The sequence below is a fragment of the Callithrix jacchus genome, chromosome 14, assembly GCF_049354715.1.
Source record: "Callithrix jacchus isolate 240 chromosome 14, calJac240_pri, whole genome shotgun sequence".
Classification (NCBI taxonomy): domain Eukaryota; kingdom Metazoa; phylum Chordata; class Mammalia; order Primates; family Cebidae; genus Callithrix; species Callithrix jacchus.
The window spans coordinates 78,349,073-78,373,186 of NC_133515.1; the positions used below are offsets into that span (position 1 = coordinate 78,349,073).

General features: G+C 38.2%; 1 protein-coding gene across 6 annotated transcripts in view; it reads left to right on the forward strand.

The window, feature by feature from the left end:
* Positions 1 to 24,114, forward strand: part of LOC103788005 (mitochondrial import receptor subunit TOM22 homolog) — a 190,305-nt gene that overhangs the window by 132,484 nt on the left and 33,707 nt on the right. For 5 of the 6 annotated variants that reach the window (XR_013526667.1, XR_013526668.1, XR_013526670.1 and 2 more), the window contains 2 exons: positions 14,811 to 14,903; positions 17,538 to 17,663. Coding sequence is in view for 1 of the 6 variants with exons in the window: in XM_078349504.1 (XP_078205630.1) it covers positions 14,811 to 14,903 (93 nt within the window). In the remaining 5 variants the exon portion in view is untranslated. The remainder of the gene's footprint in view (positions 1 to 14,810; positions 14,904 to 17,537; positions 17,664 to 24,114) is intronic. The other variant, XM_078349504.1, reaches the window with a different exon arrangement.

The following is a 24,114-nucleotide window of genomic DNA, read 5'->3' on the forward strand; positions in this document are numbered from 1 at the left end:
CCAGTCGGTCATTGATGGGCATTTGGGTTGGTTCCAAGTCTGCTATTGTCAACAGTGCCACAATGAACATACATGTGCATGTGTCTTCATAATAGAATGATGTATAATCCTTTGGGTATATACCCAGTAATGGGATTGCTGAGTCAAATGGAATTTTTATTTCTAGATCCTTGAGGAATCACCACACTGTCTTCCACAATGGTTGAACTAATTTACACTCCCACCAACAGTGTAAAAGTGTTCCTATTTCTCCACATCCTCTTCAGCATCTGCTGTCTCCATTGTATCTGGCTTCTTTTTTTTTTTTTTTTAAGAGATGGGGTCTCGCTATATTGCCCAGGCTGTAGTACAGTGGCTGTTCATAGGCATGATCCCGCTGCTGATCAGCATGGGAGTTTTGACCTGCTCCGTTTCCGTGTATCTGGCTTCTTTTACTCATATATATATTTTTGAGACAAGGTCTCACTCTGTCACTCAGGCTGAAATGCAATGGCATGATCACAGCTCATTGCAGCCTTGGCCACCCATGCTGAGGTGCTCCTCCCCGCTTAGTCTCCCGAGCATCTGGAACTAGAGGCATATGTCACCACACCCAGCTAATTTTGTGTGTGTATTTTTTGGTAGAGACAAGGTTTCGCCTTGTTGCCTAGGCTAATTGCTCAAACTCCTGGGCTTAAGCCATCCACTCACCTTGGCCTCCCAAAGTACTGGGATTACAGGTGTGTGCTACTGCATCTGGCCTGGCCTACTCAATGTTATGTATATAAAATTCATCCAAGTTGCCACATATAGCAGAAGTTCTTTTTTTTCACTGCTGTTTAGTATTCCATGATGTAAATATACTTCAGTTTGTTTATCTGTCGTACTGTCTCTGGACTTTGGTAGTTTCTGGTTTTGGGTTATTGTGAGTAAGCCCTGTGAACATTCTTTGTCTTTTGGTGGACATAAGTACTCATTTATGTTGAACATATACCTAAAGGTTGAGTTGCTGCATCAGAGGTTCTGTGTATATTGACTAATTTTTGCATAAAACAAAGAATAAATTAGTGCCAGAAGGCAATAGTGTTAGATGATTGATTTGATAGAACATTTAATTAAATTACTTGAAATTGTTTGCTTGTTTATGATTTTGCTCTTTATAAAAGGCAGTGAAAAAATATACCTCACTCACTAAGACAGCCACTACTTTAAAAAACACATAACAAGTGTTGACAAGGATATGGGAAAATTGGAACTCTGTGCATTGCTGGTGCAAATATCAAATGGTGCAGCAGCAGCTATGGAAAATAGTATGGAGGTTCCTCAAAAATTCCAAATAGAATTACCACATGATCTAGCAATCCCACTTCTGGGTATATATCCAAAAGAATTGAAAACAGTATCTAAAAAATTTATTTGCATATATACGTTCATTACAGTGTTATTAACAGTAACCAGGAAGTAGAAGCAAATATCCATCAACAGGTGACTGGATAGATGACATGTGGCATATACATACAATGGAATATTATTCAGCTTTCAAAAAGAAGCAAATCCTGCCATGTGCTACAACATGGATGAACCTTGAGGATGTTTTGCTAAGTGAAATAAGCCAGTTACAAAAAGACAAATGCTGCATGATTCCATTTATATGAGGAATCTAAAGCAGTCAAACTCTTAGAAGCAGAAAGTAGGATAGTGGTTACCAGGGGTTAGAAGGAGGGAAAAAAGAAAAGTTACTGTTTAATTGGTATACTGTTTCAGGTGTGCAATATGAAAATTTTTGGAGTCTTTGTGCAACAATGTGCCCTGTACAATACGCTTAAAAATGGTTAAGATGGTTAAAAAAGGTATTTTAACAACAACAACAACACCCCATAGCTTTGACTGAAAAAAATTCCTGTCTTATTTTAGGTAAACAAGTCTTTAAAAAATGAGATGCAGACTGGTGTCTACTAGATGCACATGTTTCAGAAGCTTTTGTGGAACATCAATGTCTTTGCTCATGAAGACTTCTCTACTCCCTTCTTACTCATGAATGATTTGAGGGAAAATAAGATTCTTGAAATTGAGTGTACTTAGCTAATTAATTGAAGAAAAGGGCACTGGAAACCCTAACTACAGGAAGAATTTGTAACGTTATTTTGTAGCTCTTTCTGATTAACTAAAGCTATTTTTGTACTTCTGATCTTTGCATGAAACAAAAAACCCTGAAGTCATAGTGACTCATAAATAACCTTGATGAAGCATTCAGTCCATGACCTCGCAGGTTGCAGATTGTCAATAGATGTGATTGAGTACAAAGACCTCTTGACAACAGCTGTGCTGGTGCTAAAGGCCATCTCCTGCAGAACAAATGTTACCTCTCCAGAGGAACAACTGCCTGAAAATCCTGGTGTGGGCACCAGAATTTGATGAGCAAAGCTGAGGCTTTAGCAAGACATCATACCTTTCCCAAAATGGTCATGAATTTAGGTAAGCCGGCGAGCTCTGTAGACATGTGATTCTGTTGATGAATGGCAGGCTTTCCAGCCAAGAATATTATTGGCTCTTCGTTGTCCTAAATTCAGCTTTCTGACTTGACCTTACTTGAAAATAGAATGGGTCAGTCACATGCTCACAATCGCCATTTATTGTTATGGAATTTGTGAATTGGTTTTTACCTCTGTTGAGGCATACTTTTGGGTTAGCCCTGGGCAGTCTCTGACCTTGGGCCATGTGCTGTCTGCCCTACTCTGCCATAGGCCCAGGATCTAATTTCAGAATAAAAGTTGGCGAGCTGCCTCTATTCTGTAACTTCCTAAATAGGCCCAGATAATAATACTGTAATAGCTAAACTAAGAGGCATGATTTTTCTCATTAGTCTCCAGTTTTCAATGAAGCAGACACTCTAAATTATAATACTATAACTTTTATGGGACTAAATACAATTATTTAGAGTTAAAACTATTTAAAAATAGAATATAATAATTTTTTTCTCTCAATTTAATGTTCTCTTCTTTTTTCTCCTAACTTCTTCCCTCCCTTTCTGTCCTTCCCTCCTCTTTACTGCATCTCTATAACCAGCCGGGCTAATTTGAAATAGAGGCCATGAGTTTGGACTGGAGTTAGACAATACCAGTGCAGCTCTCACAAGCTGTGTAACTTTGGGAAATTCTTAATTCCTCAATGTATCTGTTTCTCCTCTTCTAAGATAAAGGTGATAATATTACATCTCTTGGAGTTGCTGTGATGATCACCTGAGATGTTTTGTGCCTGGCTACAGTAAACACTTGATAAATGTTAGCTACTCTATATTATAATATGTCGTTATAATCACATGAGCAACATCAGGAACATTGATTCGGAGTAAGAAAAAAACACTCTTAGGAACAACGAAATTGCTATAAAATGATGGCTTCAGGTGTTTAAAAACTTTGCGAGTTAAAGACACGGATAAAAAAAGTGAGAATTAAGAAAAATTTATTTTTAGTCAATGAACAAGAATAAAAATGCTGTTAAATGAATAAAAATTAGTTCCAGTCATATACCACAACAAGGACATTTTTCTATGAGTAGCATTTATATTGGCAAGACTGGTTTAGGAGATGACCTTTCTTTGAATTGTACAGGACCTCAGAAAAAAATTTAAGCTTAAAGATCACCTGATCCAGCTCAGTCATTTTACAGGTGAAGAGACAGGTTTCGGGAGATTAAGCAACTTGCCTTAGGTTACATTTCTGGTGGCAGAGCTCAATCAGAATGGTGGATCTCCTGATTGGAGCCCAGGGCTTCACCCTACAGGAGCATACAGCTTTTGAAATGTGACAAGATCAAAAAGCCCAGAGAATTTTCATGCTGGAATGAGAACAATTTTGCATTCAGATCAGGGCTCATTTTTCATACCTGGAATTCAAAGCATCTGAAAACAGATATCACTATTCCTGTTGTACAAACGGAAAAATCTGGACAAAGGTAAGCTCTAAGGTGAATGGCTTTGCTGTCCAACTTTAGGCTCCATAAATACGCTCATCATGCCCAGCAAGCTGGTATGTCGACCTGCTGCAGGTGCCTGCTCTGATTCTGGCACACTTCACAACTTGATTTCCACTGCCTACTTCTATATTTCTTGGTCATTGTCAGATCCTTGCCAAATGCAGATCTTACAAAGGACAACTATTTTTTTTTTCTTTCATCGTAGATGCTGGGCACCATTCAAGGAGTTCAGGATTCACTTCATTTAAGAAGTGAACTTCTTAGGCCGGGCGCAGTGGCTCATGCCTATAATCCCAGCACTTTGGGAGGCCGAGGCGGGTGGATCACGAGGTCAAGAGATCGAGACCATCCTGGTCAACAAGGTGAAACCCCATCTCTACTAAAAATACAAAAATTATCTGGGCATGTAGTCCCAGCTACTTGGGAGGCTGAGGCAAGAGAATTGCTTGAACCCAGGAGGCAGAGGTTGCGGTGAGCCGAGATCGTGCCATTGCACTCCAGTCTGGGTAACAACAGCAAAACTCTGTCTCAAAAAAAAAAAAAAAAAAAAAGAAGTGAACTTCTTGAACAGTCCCCAGCATATACATGGCTATCAGTGAGTATTTCTTGAATGAATGAACAAAAAAATCGGTACTCGGGGTTTCTTCATCTAGCCACGCAGATTGGCAGATGAGTTTGGGGCCATTTGTTTTTGAGACCTCTACTATCTGTTGGCCAGTCTCATGCTCTGAGTGACTTTGAGCAAGACTAACCTGACCTTGAGTCACACCATGAATTCCAGAGCACAACCGCTGAGCACAGGACTGACAGGAAGGGGAATAAGACAGGCTATATACCAGAGAATTGGACACGGAAGTGCAAAGTGGAATTCTTTATACCCTGCACATTGACTCTGTCGAGCCTCACTAGTGAAGTCAATGAAGTAGCCCCTTTGGGAGAAGGAATAGACCCAAAAGGGCCTATAGTAAATATAGTAAATCCAAATAGGGCCTCTCTCCAGTGGGCCCATTCAACTAGCATTACCAAGGCTAATTCATCCTTCACACTGGGTGGATGAGGCTTCTTTTAGCCTCAAGTTGCACTTGATACTTATTTGATACATACTTTACCAGTATACAGATAGTCTCCAATTTATAATGGTTCAACTTTACAATGGTATGAAGGTGATACACATTCAGTAATCATACTTCATACCACCATTCTGCTTTTTACCATAGTATTTAATAAGTGACATAAGAAATGCAACACTTTATTATAAAACAGGCTTTGTGTTAGATGATTTTGCCCAGCCATAAGCTAACGTAAGTTTTCTGAGCACGTTTGAGGTAGGCTAGGCTAAGCTATGATATTCAGTAGGGTAGGTATATTAAAGGCATTTTTGACTTAACAATATTTTCCACTTATGTGATGGGTTTATTGAGACATAACTCCACTGTAAGTCAAGGAGCATCTGTATGCAAACTGCTTACTTGCTCTTGTCACAAAGACTTGAACAGCAAAATAGTTTTAGGCTTTTGCTTTGTTTCCTTAAGCAAAACAACTTCAGTTTCCCTCAGTGCACACCCTATGTGAGTGAACAAAAATCCTCCACAAAGACTGTCTTATGCAGAACTGCAGATCTCCTGATGCCCACATGTTGTCTATAGCATTTTAGACAACATGACCCTGAGGGTTCACACCCACTCAACTGATACGATCATCCTCCCAGATGGCATATTTGGGTCATGAGACCCACCACTTCTGAGATTTTACACCACTTTGGCAGTCAAGCCAAGTACATGCTAAATGTGACCTCCTCTAATGTATGCCACAGGGAGATCATCAAGTTATAGTGTGTCCTGGGTGTTGGCAAATACACTGCTCATGAGGAAACTCCTCAGAATAGATATTGTGTTTTCATTTCTCACCCAGCAAGAGCAACCTCATCATCATTAACTACAGCTGAAACTGGCTTATATACCTTGAAGCTGACCATCTACTAACTGCGAAAACCTCATTCATCACACAACTGACTGATGGTAACATACAGCTTCTGGAGATAAGGATAGACAGTCCATCTAATGATCTTCAGCATGGACAGGACAAGTACTTGCATGCCGTGGGGATGTTTTCAATGCCTTTGCTCTAGCTCTAGCCCTAGTTGCTCTTATCTTTATGGATCACACGGTTAACAGTGAGATATAGAACTTTAAAGGAAATATTATGATAGGTAAGTTGAAAGGAGAAAACAAACAGCATCTGCAACACAAGCTAGTTGTGAACGCACCTCACCAGGTTTTCTGTTGGCCAGACTCTACTTGTGGCTACACAGGTAACCTGCAACACCTGATAGGCAGACCCATCAAAGCCCTTTTGTCAAACCCTTGAAAACAAAGACCTTAATTTATGATGCGTGGAACATATCATTATAAGAGCGTGAGAAGCCTTCTCCTGTACACAATCCTGGTCCCTATACACTCTTGCAGACAACTGGAATTGATGGGGACGGTTACTATAGCACCTATTGATTGAAGAAAACTATCTTGTGGCTTTAGAGTGTTGGAACAATATTTGTAAGGAACATAGTCATTATCAGGAAGGGAAGGAGATGCAGCTTTTGTGGCTTTGATGGGGTTCCATCCGGCTCTATACATGTTTCCTTGGTGAACCATTCTGCCTTACATTTGTTCCTGCACTTGCTGAAAAGGCAAAGCATATGGGTTATCGACGGGTCTTTAATAGACAGAGAAGACGAATACGATGCTTCGTTCTTCTGCCTGGCTTCCACTAACGTGCCAAAAATTTAGATAATTCTCCAGGTCACCAGGCTATAGGCTTCCAAGAGGAAGTCTCAAGAAATGTTTTGCAAATAGCTTTCCTCAGAGGAAATGTCAGCTGAGTCAGAAGCATTGTTCCACTAGTGGACCAGGGGGTTGACGGACTTAATTAGGGTGAATAGTTGAAGTGAGACCAAGATGGTTTTTTCCTTGGGGACCAATGTACTCTGTTAAAAGGCAAAAAAAAGAAAGAAATGCGTATGCAATGACTTTCTTCCTAAAAATTCAGAACACTTCAAAAATTCCCATTAACTGTATTCTCACCACAACTCTGAAAGCTAGTTCCCTTACGATGCCAGTGTCTTTAGGGCAGTTATATGTACACGCGTAACTTCTCTTACAGCAACCCATAGTCATTAGAAACACTGAAACATTGTTGAGTACCATCACTAAATCTTTTATTTTCTTTTTTGAGATGGAGTCTCGCTCTGTCACCCAGACTGGAGTGTAGTGGTACGATCTTGGCTCACTGCAATCTCTGTCTCCCAGGTTCAAGTGATCCTCCTGCCTCAGTCTCCTAAGTAGCTGGGACTACAGGTGCCTGCCACCACAGCCAGCTAATTTTTTTGTATTTTTAATAGAGACTGGTTTCACCATGTTGGCCAGGCTGGTCTTGAACTCCTGACCTCAGATCATCCACCTGTCTCAGCTTTCCAAAGTGCTGGGATTACAGGCATGAGCCATCATGCCCAGCCCACCAAATATTTTCAAGGGCTGCATATTGTGCTTGGAGAGGAGACTATTTAGAAATACTTTAAGAACATAAAAAACGAACAGCCCATTATGTCTTCCTACAACTTACATTTTTTCAACTTCAGCCTTTGAGCACTATTTCCACTTGCTTTGTCTTGTGTGGAGAGATTTGATTTTAAAGTCTTTTATTATATGAATTTGCATCTTTTCATCATTTCTCCTTTATGAAAGTAGATGCTATGTTATTTCATAGATAGATATTTATAACTGCCATATATTCATTGTGAATTGGAGTCTTAAACATTATAAAGCAGAGTTATCCAATAGAACTTTCTGGGATAATGGAATTTTTCTCTGAGCCATTTAAATTAATTTAATTAAATAAAATTTAAAATGTAGTTTATTACATTAACCACTTTTAATGTGGTTAATTATGGCTTTGATGGGGTTCCATCCAGAAACGTTCTACCCACGTTTCTAATGTTCTGTAGTCACGTGTGACTAGTGGCTACTGAATTGAAACGCGCAGTTATACAGTATCCTCTTTGTTTTGCTTAATGCTTTTTGGCTTGACTTCTGCCTTGTCTGACATGAAAGCCTTGACCCTGGCTTCATTTTTGCTTACTTTTGACTGGGACAACTTTGCCTAGCCTTTTATTTTTTAACTTTTCTGGATCACTTGGTTTTAGGCAAGACTTTTGTATAAAGCATAATGTTGAAATCTGTTTTAATCTTCAGTTAGTTTAAGCCTATCTACATTTATTGATATAAACTCTGTTTGATCCCTATCTCAGTTCTTCAGTTATTAATACATACTATAAATATTGGTAATTCCCTTTCTCCTTAGAAAACGTCTAGTGGTTTTATACTATGAGCAAAACAAAGTTGGCTTGTGTCTTCTTTCTTCTCTTATCTCTCCCTGACTTTCCAACTTTAGGCAATAATATTATCTTTCATAGCGTTTATCTTTATACTCTTATGCTTCTACAATTCAGTTTGTCAGCATTAAATGATATCCTCTGACTCTCTCCTTCTGCTCATGATGCAACTTATGTCCTTCTTCTACTTACTCCATTCTCTTGCCTTTTTCCTTCAACATTTTATTATGAAAATTTTCAAACCTACAGCAAAGTTGAAAGAATTTACAGTGAACACCTATATACTCACCACCTAGATAGTATCATTAGCATGTTACTATCCAGCACTTGCTTTATATAGAGTTATCCATATATCCATCCTTCTATGCATATGTTGTTAATCTATCTCATTTTTTTGTGTATTAAAATAAATTTCTAACATTAGTACATTTTTACCCTCAAATTTTAGGATGCCTATCATTAATTAGAATTTATTATTTGTTTAAAGTATTTTAATGTAAAATTTACATACTATAAAGTACCCAAACTTTAAGTGTACTTTTGCTAGTTTTGAAGAACGGATATGCCTGTGTAACCGGAACCTCTAACAAGATACAGCATTACCAGAAAGTACCCTCATGGCCCTTCCTATTTAATTCCCATTTCCCCAAAGGCAAGCTTCTGATTTTTTCTACCATAAATTTTTACTGCTTTAGAAGTTCATAGAAATCAAATCAAACATTATATACTCTTTTTTGTATAAAGCTGCTTGTACTCAGCATAACTTTTTAACTTTTTTTTAGAGACAGGGCCTTGCTATGTTGTTCAGGCTGGAACATGGTGCAATCATTGCTCACTGCAGCTTTGAACTCCTGGGCTCAAGTGATTCTCCTGCTTCAGCTTTCCGAGGAGCTAGGATTACAGGTGCACAGAAACTTTCCTGGCTGTTTTTGTTTGTTTGTTTGTTTTTTGTTTGAATTTATAGGGATGAGGTTGGCAACTATGTTTGGTGTTGAACTCCTGGCCTCAAGCAGTCTTCCCGCCTCACCCTTCCAAAGCACAGGGATTACAGACCAGTGCCAGCCTGGCGTAATGTTGAGTGAGATTCATCCATGTAGTTGCTTGTGTTAGTAATTTAGTCCTATTTGTTGCTCAGTAGTATTTTATTGTAAGAATGTATGGCAGTTAGACTGTTTCCAATTTGGTGCTATTATGAATGAAGCTTCTGTGAACATTCTTATAAAGTGGTTTTGTGAACTGTGTTTTTGTTTTTCTTTGGTCAATATCTAGGAATAGTATTAATAGGTCATAGCACATATGGTTAGCTTATAAGAAATTTTGAGACCATTTCTCAAACTGGTTGTACCATCTCATATCCACACCAGCAATGTATAAGAGTACTGCCAACATTTGGTGTTGTCAATCTTTTAAAATTTTAGTCATTCTGGTAGATGTGTAGTAGCACCTTGCAATTTAAATTTTAATTTCCCTAATGATTAATAATGTTGAACACTTTTCACTTGCTTGTTGGGTATTCATATATCTTATTTTATGAAGTATGTTTTAGAATTTTTCCCATTTTAAAATTAATGAATTTTATTATTGAGTTTCTAGTTTGTTGATTTGTTCTAATATGCTAGCTACCAGCAATTTGCCAGATATACATTTTGCAAATATTTTCTTCTAGTCTGCGGTTGCTTATTCATTTTTATAAAAGTGTATTTTGATAAGCAGACATTTTAAATTTGATGTTTAATTATTTACAATTTATATATTACTGCTTCCAGTGACCTAAGGGGCTTCTGCCAGCCCCCAAGTCACTAAGACATACTATATTCTCCTTTAAATGTGTTATTGTTTTAACTTCTACATTTTTTTCTGTGATCCAGCTTCTTTCCCTTTTTCCCATGTTTTGTTAGATGTGTTAGTTCTACAACAGCAGAGCATATAATATAATACCATTTGCACAATATTTTCCCATCCTTATCTCCAAGTTCATTTTAGTCCTACATTTAAACATGTTTGTGCTCACCACTGGTTCCTTGCTGGCATTTCCCCAGTCATCTCTAGGTTGGGCGAAGCTGGTTCTTTGGTAGGTACCTCTGGAAGGGTGTGCTGGTATGAGATTCTCTAATGTCTTGCAGATCCAACACTGCTTTTCTTAGCTTCAATACTAGAGGGAAAGTGGGATTGATAAAATACCCTTTTACACTCTTTTTGCTTTGATTAATGTATTATTTGTTTCTTCCATTGTTTGTTGTTTAAATATTCATTATCTTTCATTGTGTATTATTTTTCCAAAGAGATTTCAATTACATAGACACTGGAAGAGCAATCTACTTACTTCACACTATTTTCTGAAAATAACCATATAATCATTTCACCTTAACACTATCTTCAAGTTCACGCAAAGGGCTGCCTTATAGATTTCCTTGGCATTTAAGGGTTAGAAGAGAATTCTCAGTAAAATTGAGTTTCTGTGGGATTTCAATTTGTATGCACCAGTGAAAGCACATACTAAAGGAAAGACAGTATATAAATATATGCAATAAGACTAATACCACAATTCACCATCTTTACAGTGAGAAGATTATGTCTAAGAAGGCAGAAGCAGTTTTCCCTAAAACAAGCCTAACATTCTAGTTCTAGAAACACTAGGAATAATGTATCAAGTTGCTATGCCAAAGTTGAAGTAACATAAAGTTTCTCATAACAACTTGGGACCCATATGTGACTTAAATCCCAATTAATGACTTAAGAAATCTTTGAGTATTTACAAGATGGATAACAAAGCTAAATTCATGGGCTATGCATTTTCTTCCCAATTAAATCTTTTCACATTTGATCCTTTTTACATAGCAAGTCCACATAGAAGTAATGAGGAATCGATCATTTCAAAATACATCAAAGATTTTTTAAAAATCTCTCAAGAGTAAGCAAGCGACTGAGCTCAGTGCCTCACCCCCGTAATCCCAGCACTTTGGGAGGCCTAAGCAGGTGGATCATTTGAGGTCAGGAGTTCGAGACTAGCCTGACCAACATGGTGAAACCCCATCTCTACTAAAAATACAAAAATTAGCCAGGTGATAGTGGCCCACACATGTAATCCTGCAGAGGTTGTGGTGAGCCGAGATCGTACCACAGCACTCCAATCTGGGTGACAGAGTGAGGCCCTGTCTTAAAAAAAAAAAAAAAGTAAGCAAGCACAGACATTAGTGTCTGACTTTAACTGGGTTTATGTGAGATAATTCATGGAATTCAATATGCTTTTCTATGTAACATGAACATCACAATATACTTTCTAAACACATATCACCTTGATATAAAAATAAAATTATGTAATAAAACAAAGGGAAGTAAAAAAGAAATATGTAACTTAACTTACAATATACCAGGATTCTTAAATAGTAACAAAATTAAAATGCAGCTACTTAGGTGTAAAAGGTTGAATTCATGTAACACCACACTGGCATCTAATGAGCAAAGAATGAGAATAGTGGATTTGTGTACTTTGCTTGTGGGGCCAAGGCCTGAAGTTCTCATGAAGACAGTCAACCTCTGTTCATGGGGGTAACAGATAAGTAAATGGAATATTTGATCTCCATGGAAATTTTACTTTTAAAGTGGAAATCAATATATTGAATGTTTCTTCTTATGAAAGTCACACATGCTTCTAAAATAGAAAAAAATACTGTTATATAGAGCATAGAAAGCAAAAACACGCTACTCCTTCTGCTGCTGTGTCTATTACTGGTCTCATGCCACAGAGAAATCACTAACATTAATAAGTTAGTGTTTCAGACATTGTATAAATTGTATCTTATAAAGTGATAAATTATATACTTTATAAATATACCTTTTTTTGAAGAATGGAATCTGTAACTTTATTTTTTTCATTCAACATCATATCTTGGACCTGTTTCCATGTTAGTCCATATGGATCTACCCTGCTCCTTTTAAGTGGATTTGTAGTATGTAGCCTGCTATTGTATGAATGTGCCTTTACTGAGTTAATGAATCTTCTGCTGATGGATGGGTAATTGAGTTGTTCCCAGTTTTTTGGGTTTTTTTTTTTTTTTTTTGAGAACAAGGTTTCATTCTGTCACCCAGGATGAAGAGCAGTGGCATGATCACAGCTGCTCACTGCAGCCTCAACTTTATGACCTCAGGTGATTCTCCCATCTCAGCCTCCTGAGTTGCTAGGACTACACACATATGCCACCATGCTTGCTTTTTTTTTTTTTAATTTTTATTAGAGACAGTATATTGCAGTGTTACTCAGGTTGGTCCCAAATTCCTGTGCTCAAGCGATCTGCCTGCCTCAGCCTCCCAAAGTGGTGGGATAACAGGGGTTAGCCACTGCACCCAGCCTCTTCCCAGTTTTTTTATGCTATAAACTACAATATAATGACACTCTTATACATACATTTATCTAGTATGAGAATTTATTGTATAGATTTTTTTCAAAGTTAAATTTTGAGAGGAAAAGAAACGATCATTTAAAATTTTTATACATAGTGTTAAATTGTACTTATGTGTTGTTATAAACCTCAGGACTTATCTTGACTTGGAATATAACCAGTAATAGAAGGTATTAAGGTCACTTTAAAGTTAATATGTATTATTAAGTCATATTTTTAATAAAAAAGTTAATAGGACTAATGAGAAAATTCAAGGTATTGGCTGACTATTACACAACACGCAGAGGTCATGAAATGAAAGGTACCTCATACCTTTTTTATCGAGATAAAAGTCCTTACAGGACTATTTTGATGATTCAATGAGTTAGTAGTTGGAAAACTCCGAGACTATCTGGCACATAGTAGGTGCTCTGTAAACAATTATCGTTTTACTATAGTTCCACATAGAGAATTGTTCTCATAATAGGGCCCTCTTTTAGCTTTCATGATCACATTTTATCTAACTCCTTTTGACTTCTGCTTTTATCAATATGAGATCACTGGGAATTAGACTTTAACATTTAAAAATACTAGTATATTTAGTGTGAGCAAGAGAACATTGTGGAGTCTTTAAAAATGAGTCATCAGATTTTATGCTCCAAAGAATGGACAGTGAGGGGTTACTAGTCAAGGCAAGAAGTTGGGGCCAGGAGTGTCTGCCGTAGACTGAGGGTCAGTGCCTGAAGGGTGAGAGTTACCAGCATAAGCTCAGTTGTCAGGAAGTGAAAGCAGGCCAAGAGTCAATAAGCAAGATGACTCACAGGTAACAGGACACCCAAGAAGCCAGGAGCCTGGCTGCACCACCCCAGAAAGGCTCCACTCCAAAGGAGGCTCAGGCCAAGGCACTGTCTGAAGTTCTGAAGCTCAAGGTAGCCAGCTAGGGGCCCAGAGGGACTGAAGGACATCTTCATGCCAAGTAGACTTGGCTGATCACTGTTTCTGGGCATTTACAGGTTTGTGTGGGTCAGAAGCCAACTACAGAAGAGCTCATCTGGGTCCCCCAGGTACAAGTACATGAATGGGGCAGCAGAAAGTTAGGTCAAATTTAGAAGGAAGAAACTTTCTGTGATAGTTGCAGCACACAGTAATGAACTCCTCCTATGAAAAAGTATTAGAAAAGCTATATACACTTGCATTATCAAGCCCCACAAATGCTATCATCTCTTGGAAAGTGGAATGTTGCTGTATTCATTCCCTTAGTTTTCTAAGAATTGTCTACATTTCTGACAGCTTTGCTAAGATGTAAACAATAATGGCATGAGACTCTCCACTGTATGTTCTGTCTGTGTCTTATCACCTCTGTTCTTCTTGGACAACATTGGGGGTGATGGTAGAGGAAGAGATTGCTATGTGCTGCTATGGGGAAGATGGGGACATGAACATGAGAACTACTGTAGGAGCGTTGCTCTTATACTTGGAACAATGAGATACATATGGAAGTAGAAATAACTCTTAGCTGGGCACAGCAGCTCACGCCTGTAATCCTAGCACTTTGGGAGGCTGAGGCAGGTGGATCACCTGAGGTTGAGAGTTTGAGAATAGACTGGCCAACGTGACAAAACACTGTCTCTACTAAAAATTACAAACAAATTAGCCAGCGAGGTGGTGGGCACCTGCAATCCCAGCTACTCGGGAGCCTGAGGCACAAGAATCACCTGAATCTGAGAGGTGTAGGCTGCAGACAGCTGAGATCGCACCACTGTACTCCAGCCTAAACAACAGAGTGAGGCTCTGTCAAAAACAAACAAACAAACAAACAAAAACAACACCCAAAAAACTCTTAGGCCCCACTAGGGTTTGAATATGGTTTGTTTGGCCCCACCAAGTCTCATGTTGAAATTTGATTCCCAGTGTTGGAGGTGGGGCCTGATGGGAGGTGTTGGGTTCTTTTAAATGGCTTGGTGCCCTTCTTGCCAGAATGAGTGAGTTCTCACTCTTAGTTCCTGCATGACCTGGTTGTTGAAGAGAACCTGGCCCCTCCCTTACCTCTCTCTCTTGCTCTCTTCCTATGTGATCTCTGCACGTGCCAGCTTTCCTTCTTCTGCCACCGTAAGCGGAAGCAGCCTGAAGCCCTCCCTTGAAGCAGATGCTGGAGCCCTGCTCTTTGTACAGTCTGCAGAACAGTGAGCCAAATAAACTTCTTTTATTTATTAATTACCCAGTCTCAGGTATTCCTTTAAAATCTAAACCTAATGGATGAAGACAGGCCCATTCCCTAGAAATCAGTGCCTGAAGCTATGCCTTAAAATGCTTTAATGGGAATGTCATCCCATGAAGCAGGAGGGAGGCAAAGGAGAAATAAGAGCATATATTTAAAAAGTGGGTTATTAAGCTGACCGTGACTTGGTGAACAAATGCAGTTGATTGCTCGGTCTCACAGGATGTCTTCAAAGAGATAGTATGAAACTATTACAGCTCCCTCCTGGGGGTGTAAGGCAGAAGAATTAGCCTCTGGCTTCTATTTCCAATTCATTAAAGTTAGCTTCACAGGGCATTACTCCCCCACACTTCCACGTTGTGTCACCTGGTCCCTCCATCAGCTGTTGGGGAGGCTAAATCCATGATAGCAACTGTGGCATCTGCAGCATAAGCCACAGTCCTTAGGGCAAGCCAGAGAATAGGCCTGAGGCAGTGGCCTTACCACATCCCTGCCTGCAACTTGTAGCCTCAAAGGCCCTGTTAGGTGGGTACCTAATGGGTTCTGCAACACTATTTAACTTAAAACCCCAGCTTCTCACGTCCCCAGTATCTCATGCCCCAGCAGCAAAAGGGAAATCCAGATCAGATGCTGGCCAGTTATGCCCACAGGTGTCATGAAGAACCACGGCTTTGCCTGATGCCACAGCCATAGGAACGCACAAGCCACTGTGTTGTTCAGCCAGAATGCAATGCCCAGTACAATGATATTTACATGTTCCCGATTATACAGTAATAACTAACACCAATTAGCACTTACTGCACAAAGCACTTTGTATATAATCTCATGTATTGATCTCATTTAATATAGATATGTTGCTTAATGATGGAGATATGTTCTGGAAAATGCATCATAAGGCAATTTCATTGAGTGCACTTACCAAAACCTAGCTGGTATATCCTACTACACACCTAGGCCATGTGGTATACCCTATTGCTCCTGGGCTACAAACTTGTACAGCATGTTACTGTACTGAATACTTCAGGAAATTGTAACACAATGGCATGTACTGTGTGTCTAAACATATCTAAACATAGAAAAGGTATAGTGAAAAAACAGTATAAAAGATTAAAAAATGGCACAGCTGTATAAGGCACTTACCGTGAATGGAGCTTGCAGGACTGGAAGTTGCTCTGGGTGAGTCCAGGAATAAGCGGTGAGTGAGTGTGAGGGCTTAGGACATTACTATACACCACTGTAGGTTTTATATGCACTATACACTTTGGCTACGCTAAATCACTAAATTTACAACAAAAATTTTTCCTCAACAATAAATTTACCATTTTACTTTATAAACTTTTAATTTCTTTTTTTAAAAACCTTTTGTCTCTTTTGTAACAACACTTTGCTTAAAACACAAAACACTGACTGTAAAAATAGTTTATTTATATACTTATTCTATAAGCTTTTTCTACTTAAAAAATTTTTTTACTTCTAAAACTTTTTTGCCAAAAACTAAGACACAGACACACACATTAGCCTAGGCCTATACAGGGTCAGGATCATCAGTATCACTCTCTTCCACCTCCACATCTTTTTCTACTGGAAAGTCTTCAGGGCCAGTAGCACTTATGGAGTTGCCATCTCTTATGATAACAATGTCTTTTGCTGGAATATTTCTTGAACGACCACCATAAGCACATTAGTCTATGACTAGTTACCATGCCACTAGGCAGTAGGAGTTTTCCAGCTCCATTGTACTCTTATGGGATCACTGTCATATATTCTATCCCTTGTTGACTGAAATGTTATGTGGAGCATTAATGTATATTATTTTATATTTTATGTTTTTGTGTAATTTTTTATGGTGACGGGTTCTTTACCTAATTTAATGTTTTTCAAAAGTGTTTCTCACTGTCAAGGGCATATTCCATACTGTGGATGCACAGTAATTTCTTTCACTTTCTCCTATTACTGTATACATGGGTTGTTTGTAATTGTTCGCTCTCATAAATTATTCAATAGTGTAAGTCGGATTTGGCTCGTTCTATGTTATTAAAACAAGCAACCCTTAAATCTCCATGCTTTACAATAACAGAGATTTATTTTTCACTCACACATTGAATTAGCAAGAAACCTTTGCACATCACAGTCACATTGGGACTAAGACTAACAGAACAGATGCCATCTCAAATGTTGTTGGACACTGTGCCAGAGGGAAAAGATAGCTCTGGAGAGATTCACACGCATTTAATTCACATCAATTAAATACATCCTAGAAATGACAAATGCCACTTCTGAACTCATTGGTCAGATTTAGTTGCAAGGACCCACCAAACCACAAGGGGGCCAGGAGGGAAAGAGAACCAGAAATGGCCAACATTATTTCAGGAGTATGACATCATTACAAACGGCTGTGCAAAATCTTCTTGTTTTGCTACCTGTTTACTTAAACATTTTTATAGAAAAATTGTTATAATAATATAAACATTTTTATTTTATGTATGAATTGCAGGAGTTTTATATTTTGGCTCTTAGACTCTTTTATACTCTCCGGTGTATGGGAGGCTGGGGACCTGCAAAACTACATTTCCCAGACCACTTTTCTGCTGGATTCCAGTTATGCAGCGCTAGTGGAAGGAAATCAGCAGAGGAGGAAGGGAGAAGCCATGCTTTTCCTGTTTCTGGCTTTATGAGCAGCTATGGAAGACAACTACAAATGGTTACAGACTCCAGCAGCAACAAGGTCAGAAACATCAACAAGATATGGTCTCCTGGCCTTCTGCTCCGGGCCAGTGCTGGGGCTTGTGGGCTCTGTGTAATATCACCTTCTCCCTTTCACTTTTCCAGCCCAAGGGGTAGAATTAGTTTTCTGCAATTTATGACCTCTAGGTAATAGCATCATCTTCCTACTTTGGTTCCTCCAGCCCTTCTAACAATTTTCTAACCAACATGACTTCTTCCTTCCTCCTCCTTCTAATTACTCTCCCACTATACTGCTTAACTGGAGACCAGCAGGAAAGTGGTCTGAGAAATGCAGTTTGCAGACTTCCAAGCCTGTGTATATAGAAAGGCAGTATTAAAGGATATGAGTCTGAGAACCAAAATATAAAACTCCAGCACATGCATCAATATAATCAATCCCATATTAAGCTGGCTTTGTTTAAAATGCCTAATTGGACAGCAACTGATATAGTATATATATTGCCAAATTGCTGTCTAAAAAGTTTGTGTTAATTTATACCAAGTCTCAAAGTATTTGAAGGTACCTCTTCCCTTTAACCTTAAAACCACCTTTGCAAAGACTATGACAGTGAGACAAATCTCACATGGCTGACTCCATCTTGCTTATAGACTCACAGGCTGGCTATCTTCACTCCTTCCTAGGAGTAGGCCAAGCTTATCATTGGAAGAATTTAGTTTATTGTTTAACTTTTGAAAAGAAGTTTTGTGGGTACATAATAGATGTATATACTTACGGGGAACATGAGATATTTTGATACAGGCATACAATGTGTAATAATCACATCAGAGTATGTGAGTTATCCAACTCCTTAAACACTACGTTACTTATCCTTTCTTTGGGTTCCAAACAATCCAATTATACTACTTTATTTAAAACTGTATAGTAGACGGGGCACAGTGGCTCATGCCTCTAATCCCAGCAATTTGGGAAGCCGAGGCGGGCAGATCACAAGGTCAGGAGATTGAGACCATCTTGGCCAACATGGTAAAACTCCATCTCTACTAAAAATACAAAAATTAGCTGAGTGTGCTGGTGTCTGCCTGTAATCTCAACTACTCAGGAGGCTGAGGCAGGAGAATTGCTTGAACCCAGGAGGCAGAGGTTGCAGTGAGCCGAGATTGCGCCACTGCATTCCAACCTGGTGACAGAATGAGACTCCAGCGCAAAAATAAAAAATAAAAATAAATAAAATTGTGCAGTAAATTTTTTTTATTTTTATTTTTTGATTTTTAAATTATTGTTGACTATAGTCACTCTGTTGCACTATCAAATACTAGATGCTGTTTATTCTAACTGTATTTTTGTACCCATTAACCATCCCACTCTGCCTGCCTTCTGCCACTACTACCCTTCCCACACTTTGGTAACCATCTTTCTAATCTCCATCTCCATCTCCATAAGTTCAATTACTGTAATTTTTTTCAGCTCCCACAAAAGCGAAAGCATGCAAAATTTTTCTTTCTGTGCCTAGCTTATTTTAGTAGTGTAACAACTTACAGTTCCATCCCTGTTGTTGCAAACAACAGAATCTTATTCTTTTTTATGGCTGAATGCCATTTCATTGTGTATATGTGCTACATTTTCTTTATCCATTTGATTTGTCTGCTGATGAGCAACTGTTTCTGTTTCTGGCTTTGAGCAGCCATGGGAGAAAACTACAAATGATTTCAGACTCCAGCAGCAACAAGGTCAGAAACATCAACAAGATTATAGTCTCCTGGCCTTCTGCTCAGAGCCATTGCTGAAGCTTCCAAGATTTGGGTTGCTTCTAAATCTTGGCTACTCTGAATAGTGCTGCAGTAAACATAGGAATGCAGATATCTCTTTGATATACTAATTTCCTTTCCTTTGGTTATAAACCTAGCAGTGGGATTGCTGGATCATAGCTTTATTTTTAGTTTTTTGAGGAACCTCTAAACCGTTCTCCATAGTGGCTGTACTAATTTACATTCCCGGCAAGAGCGTATAAGCATTCCTTTTTCTCCACATCCTCGCCAGCATTTGTTATCGTCTATCTTTGGGATATAAGCCATTTTAACTGGGGCGTGATGATATCTCATTGTAGTTTTGATTTGCAGTTCCATGATAATTGGTGACATTGAACACCTTTTTATATAGCTAATTGCCATTTGTATGTCTTCTTGTGAGAAATGTCTGTTCAGACTTTTTGCGCATCTTTTAATCAGATTATTAGATTTTTTTCCTGTTGAGATGTTTGAGCTCCATATATATTCTAGTTATTAATCCCTTGTCAGATGGGTAGTTTGCAAATATTTTCTCCCATTATGTGGGTTGTCGCTTCATTTTTTTATTGTTTCTTTTGCTTGTGCAGAAGATTTTTTAACTTGATGTGATCCTATTTGTCCATTTTTTCTTTGGTTGTATGTGCTTGTGGAGTATTACTGAAGAAATCTTTGCCCAGTCCAATGTCCTGAAGAGTTTTCCCAATGTTTTCTTATAGTAGTTTCATAGTTTGAGGTCTTAGGTTTAAATCTTTAATTCATTTTGATATGATTTATGTATATGGCAACAGATAAGTGTCTAGTTTCATTCTTCTGCATGTGGATATCCAGTTTTCCCAGCACCATATGTTGGAGAGATTGTCCTTTTTCCAGTGTATGTTCTTGGCACCTTTGTTGAGAATGAGTTGACTGCAGATGTATGGATTTATCTCAAGGTTCTTTAGCCTTTTCTATTGGTCTATGTGTCTATTTTTATGCCAGTACCATGCTATTTTGTTTACTGTAGCTCTGTAGTATAATATGAAGTCAGGTAATATGATTCCTCCAGTTTTGTTATTTTAACTCAGGATAGCTTTGTCTAGTCTGGGTCTTTTATGTTTTCATACACATTTTAGGATTATTTTTTCTATTTCTGTGAAGAATTTCATTGTTTTTTTGTTAGGGATTGCATTGAATCTACAGATTGCTTTGGGTAGTATGGACATTTTAACAACATTGAGTCTTCCGATTTGTGAACATGGAATGTCCTTCCATTTTTTTGGTATCCTCTTCAGTTTCTTGCATTGATGTTTTATAGTTTTCATTGTAGAGATCTTTCATTTCTTTGGTTAATTCCTACGTATTACATTTCATTTGTAGTTATTGTAAATAGTAGTACTTCCTTGATTTCTTTTCCAGATTGTTTACTGTTGGCATATAGAAATGCTACTGATTTTTGTATGTTGATTTTGTATCCTGCAGCTTTGCTGAATTTGTTCATCAGTTCTAACTTTGTGTGTGTGTGTGTGTGTGTGTGGAGTCTTTGTGGATTTTTTCAGATATAAGATCATATCATCTGCAAATAAGGATAATTTGACTTCTTCCATTCCAATTTGGATGCTTTTTATTTCTTTCACTTGTGTGATGGCTCTAGCTAGGACTTCCAGTATTATGCTGAATAACAGTGTTGAAATGGGCATCCTTTTTGTGCTCCAGATCTTTGAGGAAAGGCTTTAAGTTTTTCCCCATTCAGTATGACACTAGCTGTGGATATATATATTTTATTACTATGTTGAGGTACATTCCTTCTTTGCCCAGTTTTTTGAGGTCTTTTTTTTTCATCATGGAGGGATGTTCAATTTTATCAAATGCTTTTTCAGCATCAATTGAGATAATCATGTGGTTTTTGTCCTTCATTCTGTTGATATGACCACACCAATTGACTTGCATATGTTTAACCATTTTGCATCCCTGGGATGACTCTCACTTGGTCACGATAAATGATCTTTTTTAATGTGTTGTTGAATTCAATTTGCTGTTATTTTGTTGAGGATTTTTGCATCAATGTTCATCACAGATATTGGCTATAGTCTTTTTCCTTTTTATTTTTTGTTTGTTATATCTTTGTCTGGTCTTGGTATCAGGGTAATATGTATTGGCCTCATAGAATGAGTGTGGAAGTATTTCCTTCTCTTATATTTTTTGGAATAGTTTGAGTAGGATTGGTAGGATTAGTTCTTCTTTAAATGGTTGGTAAAATATAACAGTGAAACCATTGAGTTCCAGGCTTTTGATTGCTGGAATGTTTTTCATTATAGTTTCTATTTCATTACTTGTAATTGTCTATTCAGGTTTTGGATTTCTTCATGGTTCAATATTGATATGTTGTATGTGTCTAGGAATTGATCCATTTCTTCTGGGGTTTCCAATTTATTTGCGTATAGTAATCTACAGTTGCTCATACGAACCTTTCATGATCATTTGAACTTCTGCAGTATCAGTTGTCTCCTTTTTTATCTCTGACTTTATTTATTTGGGTCTTCTCTCTTCTTAGTATATATATCTGGCTAAAGGTTTGTCAGTTTTATTTTTTCTAATTTTTTTTGTTTGTTTGTTTGTTTTTGAGACGGAGTTTCGCTCTTGTTACCCAGGCTGGAGTGCAATGAGGTGATCTCGGCTCACCGCAACCTCCGCCTCCTGGGTTCAAGCAATTCTCCCGCCTCAGCCTCCTGAGTAGCTGGGATTACAGGCACGCGCCACCATGCCCAGCTAATTTTTTGTATTTTTAGTAGAGACAGGGTTTCATCATGTTGACCAGGATGGTCTTGATCTCTTGACCTCGTGATCCACCCACCTTGGCCTCCCAAAGTGCTGGGATTACAGGCTTGAGCCACCGCGCCCGGCCTTATTTTTTTAATGTTTCATTTAATTGATCTTTTGTGGGTTTTTTTTAGTTTCAATTTCATTTGTTTCTCCTCTGATCTTTATTATTTCATTTTTTTCTGTTTTTTTTTTTTTTTTTTTTTGTTAGTTAAATTTGCTCTTCCCCCCTCCCCACAAGTTCCTTAAGATGCATTGTTAGGTTGTTTGTTTGAAGTTTTTCTTCTTTCTTGATGTAGTCACATATAGCTATAAAATGTTCTCTTAGTACTGCTTTTACCATATAAAATAGGTTTGGTGTGTTGTGTTTCCATTATCATTTATTTATTTCCTTCTTAATTTCTTCATTGACCCATTGATCACTCAGAAGCATATTGATTAATCTCCATGTGTTTGTATAGTTTCTAAAATTCCTCTTGTTATTGATTTCTAATTTTATTACATTGTAGTCAGAGAAGACAGTTGGTGTTATTTCATATTTTTAAAGACTTGTTTTGTGACCTACAATATGGTTTCCTCTTGGGAATGATCCATGTGCTGAGGAAAAGAATGTGTATTCTGCAGCCATTGGATAAAATGTTCTGTAAATATCTATTGGGTCCATTTGGTCTATAGTGCAGATTAAGTCTGATGTTTCTTTCTTTCTTTCTTTTTTTTTTTTTTTTTTGAGACGGAGTTTCGCTTTTGTTAACCAGGCTGGAGTGCACTGGCACGATCTCGGCTCACCGCAACCTCCACCTCCTGGGTTCAGGCAATTCTCCTGCCTCAGCCTCCTGAGTAGCTGGGACTACAGGCACATGCCACCATGCCCAGCTAATTTTTTGTATTTTTAGTAGAGACGGGTTTCACCATGTTGACCAGGATGGTCTCATTCTCTTGACCTCATGATCCACCCGTCTCGGCCTCCCAAAGTACTGGGATTACAGGCTTGGGCCACCGCGCCCGGTCAAGTCTGATGTTTCTTTGTTGATTTTTCTGTCTGGATGATATGCCCAATCTGAAAGTGGAGTGTTGAAGTCTCCAGTTATTACTGTATTGGAGTGTATGTCTCTTTTTAGCTCTAATAACATTTGCTTTATATATCTGGGTGTTCCAGTTTTGGGTGCATATATATTTACAATTGTAATATCCTCTTGCTGAATTATATAGTGACCTTTTTTGTCTCTTATTGTTTTTGTTTTGAAATCTATCTTGTCTGATATAAGTATAGCTATTTCTGCTCTTTTCTGCTTGCTATTGGCGTAAAATATCTTTTCCATCCCCTTATTTTCAGTCTATGTGTATCCTTATAGGTGAAATGTGTTTCTTGTAGGCAAGAGATCATTGAGTCATTTTGTTTTGTTTTGCTTTACTCATTTAGCCACTCTATGTCTTCTGATTGGAGAACTTCCTCCATTTATATTCAATGTTATTACTAATAAGTTATAATATTTTATTTGTGTATGTGTGTATGTGTGTCTTTTTCTGGTTGTTTTGTGGTATTCTCCTCCTCCTCTTTTTTTTTGAAACAGAGTCTCGGCTCACTGCAACCTTTGCCTCCTGGGTTCAAGTGATTCTTCTGCCTCAACCTCTCGAGTAACTGGGATTACAGGCATGCACCACCACACCCGGCTAATATTTGTATTTTCTAAATAGAGATTTACCATGTTGGCCAGGTTAGTCTTGGACTCCTGACCTCAAGTGATCTGCCCACCTAGGCCTCCCAAAGTGCTAGGATTACAGGCATGAGCCACCATACCCGGCCCTCTCCTCTCACTTTTCTTCCTTTTTGTATTCCTCTAGTGAAGACAATTTTCCTCTGGTGCTATAATTTGATTTCTTGCTTTTTATTTTTAATGTATCTGTTGCAT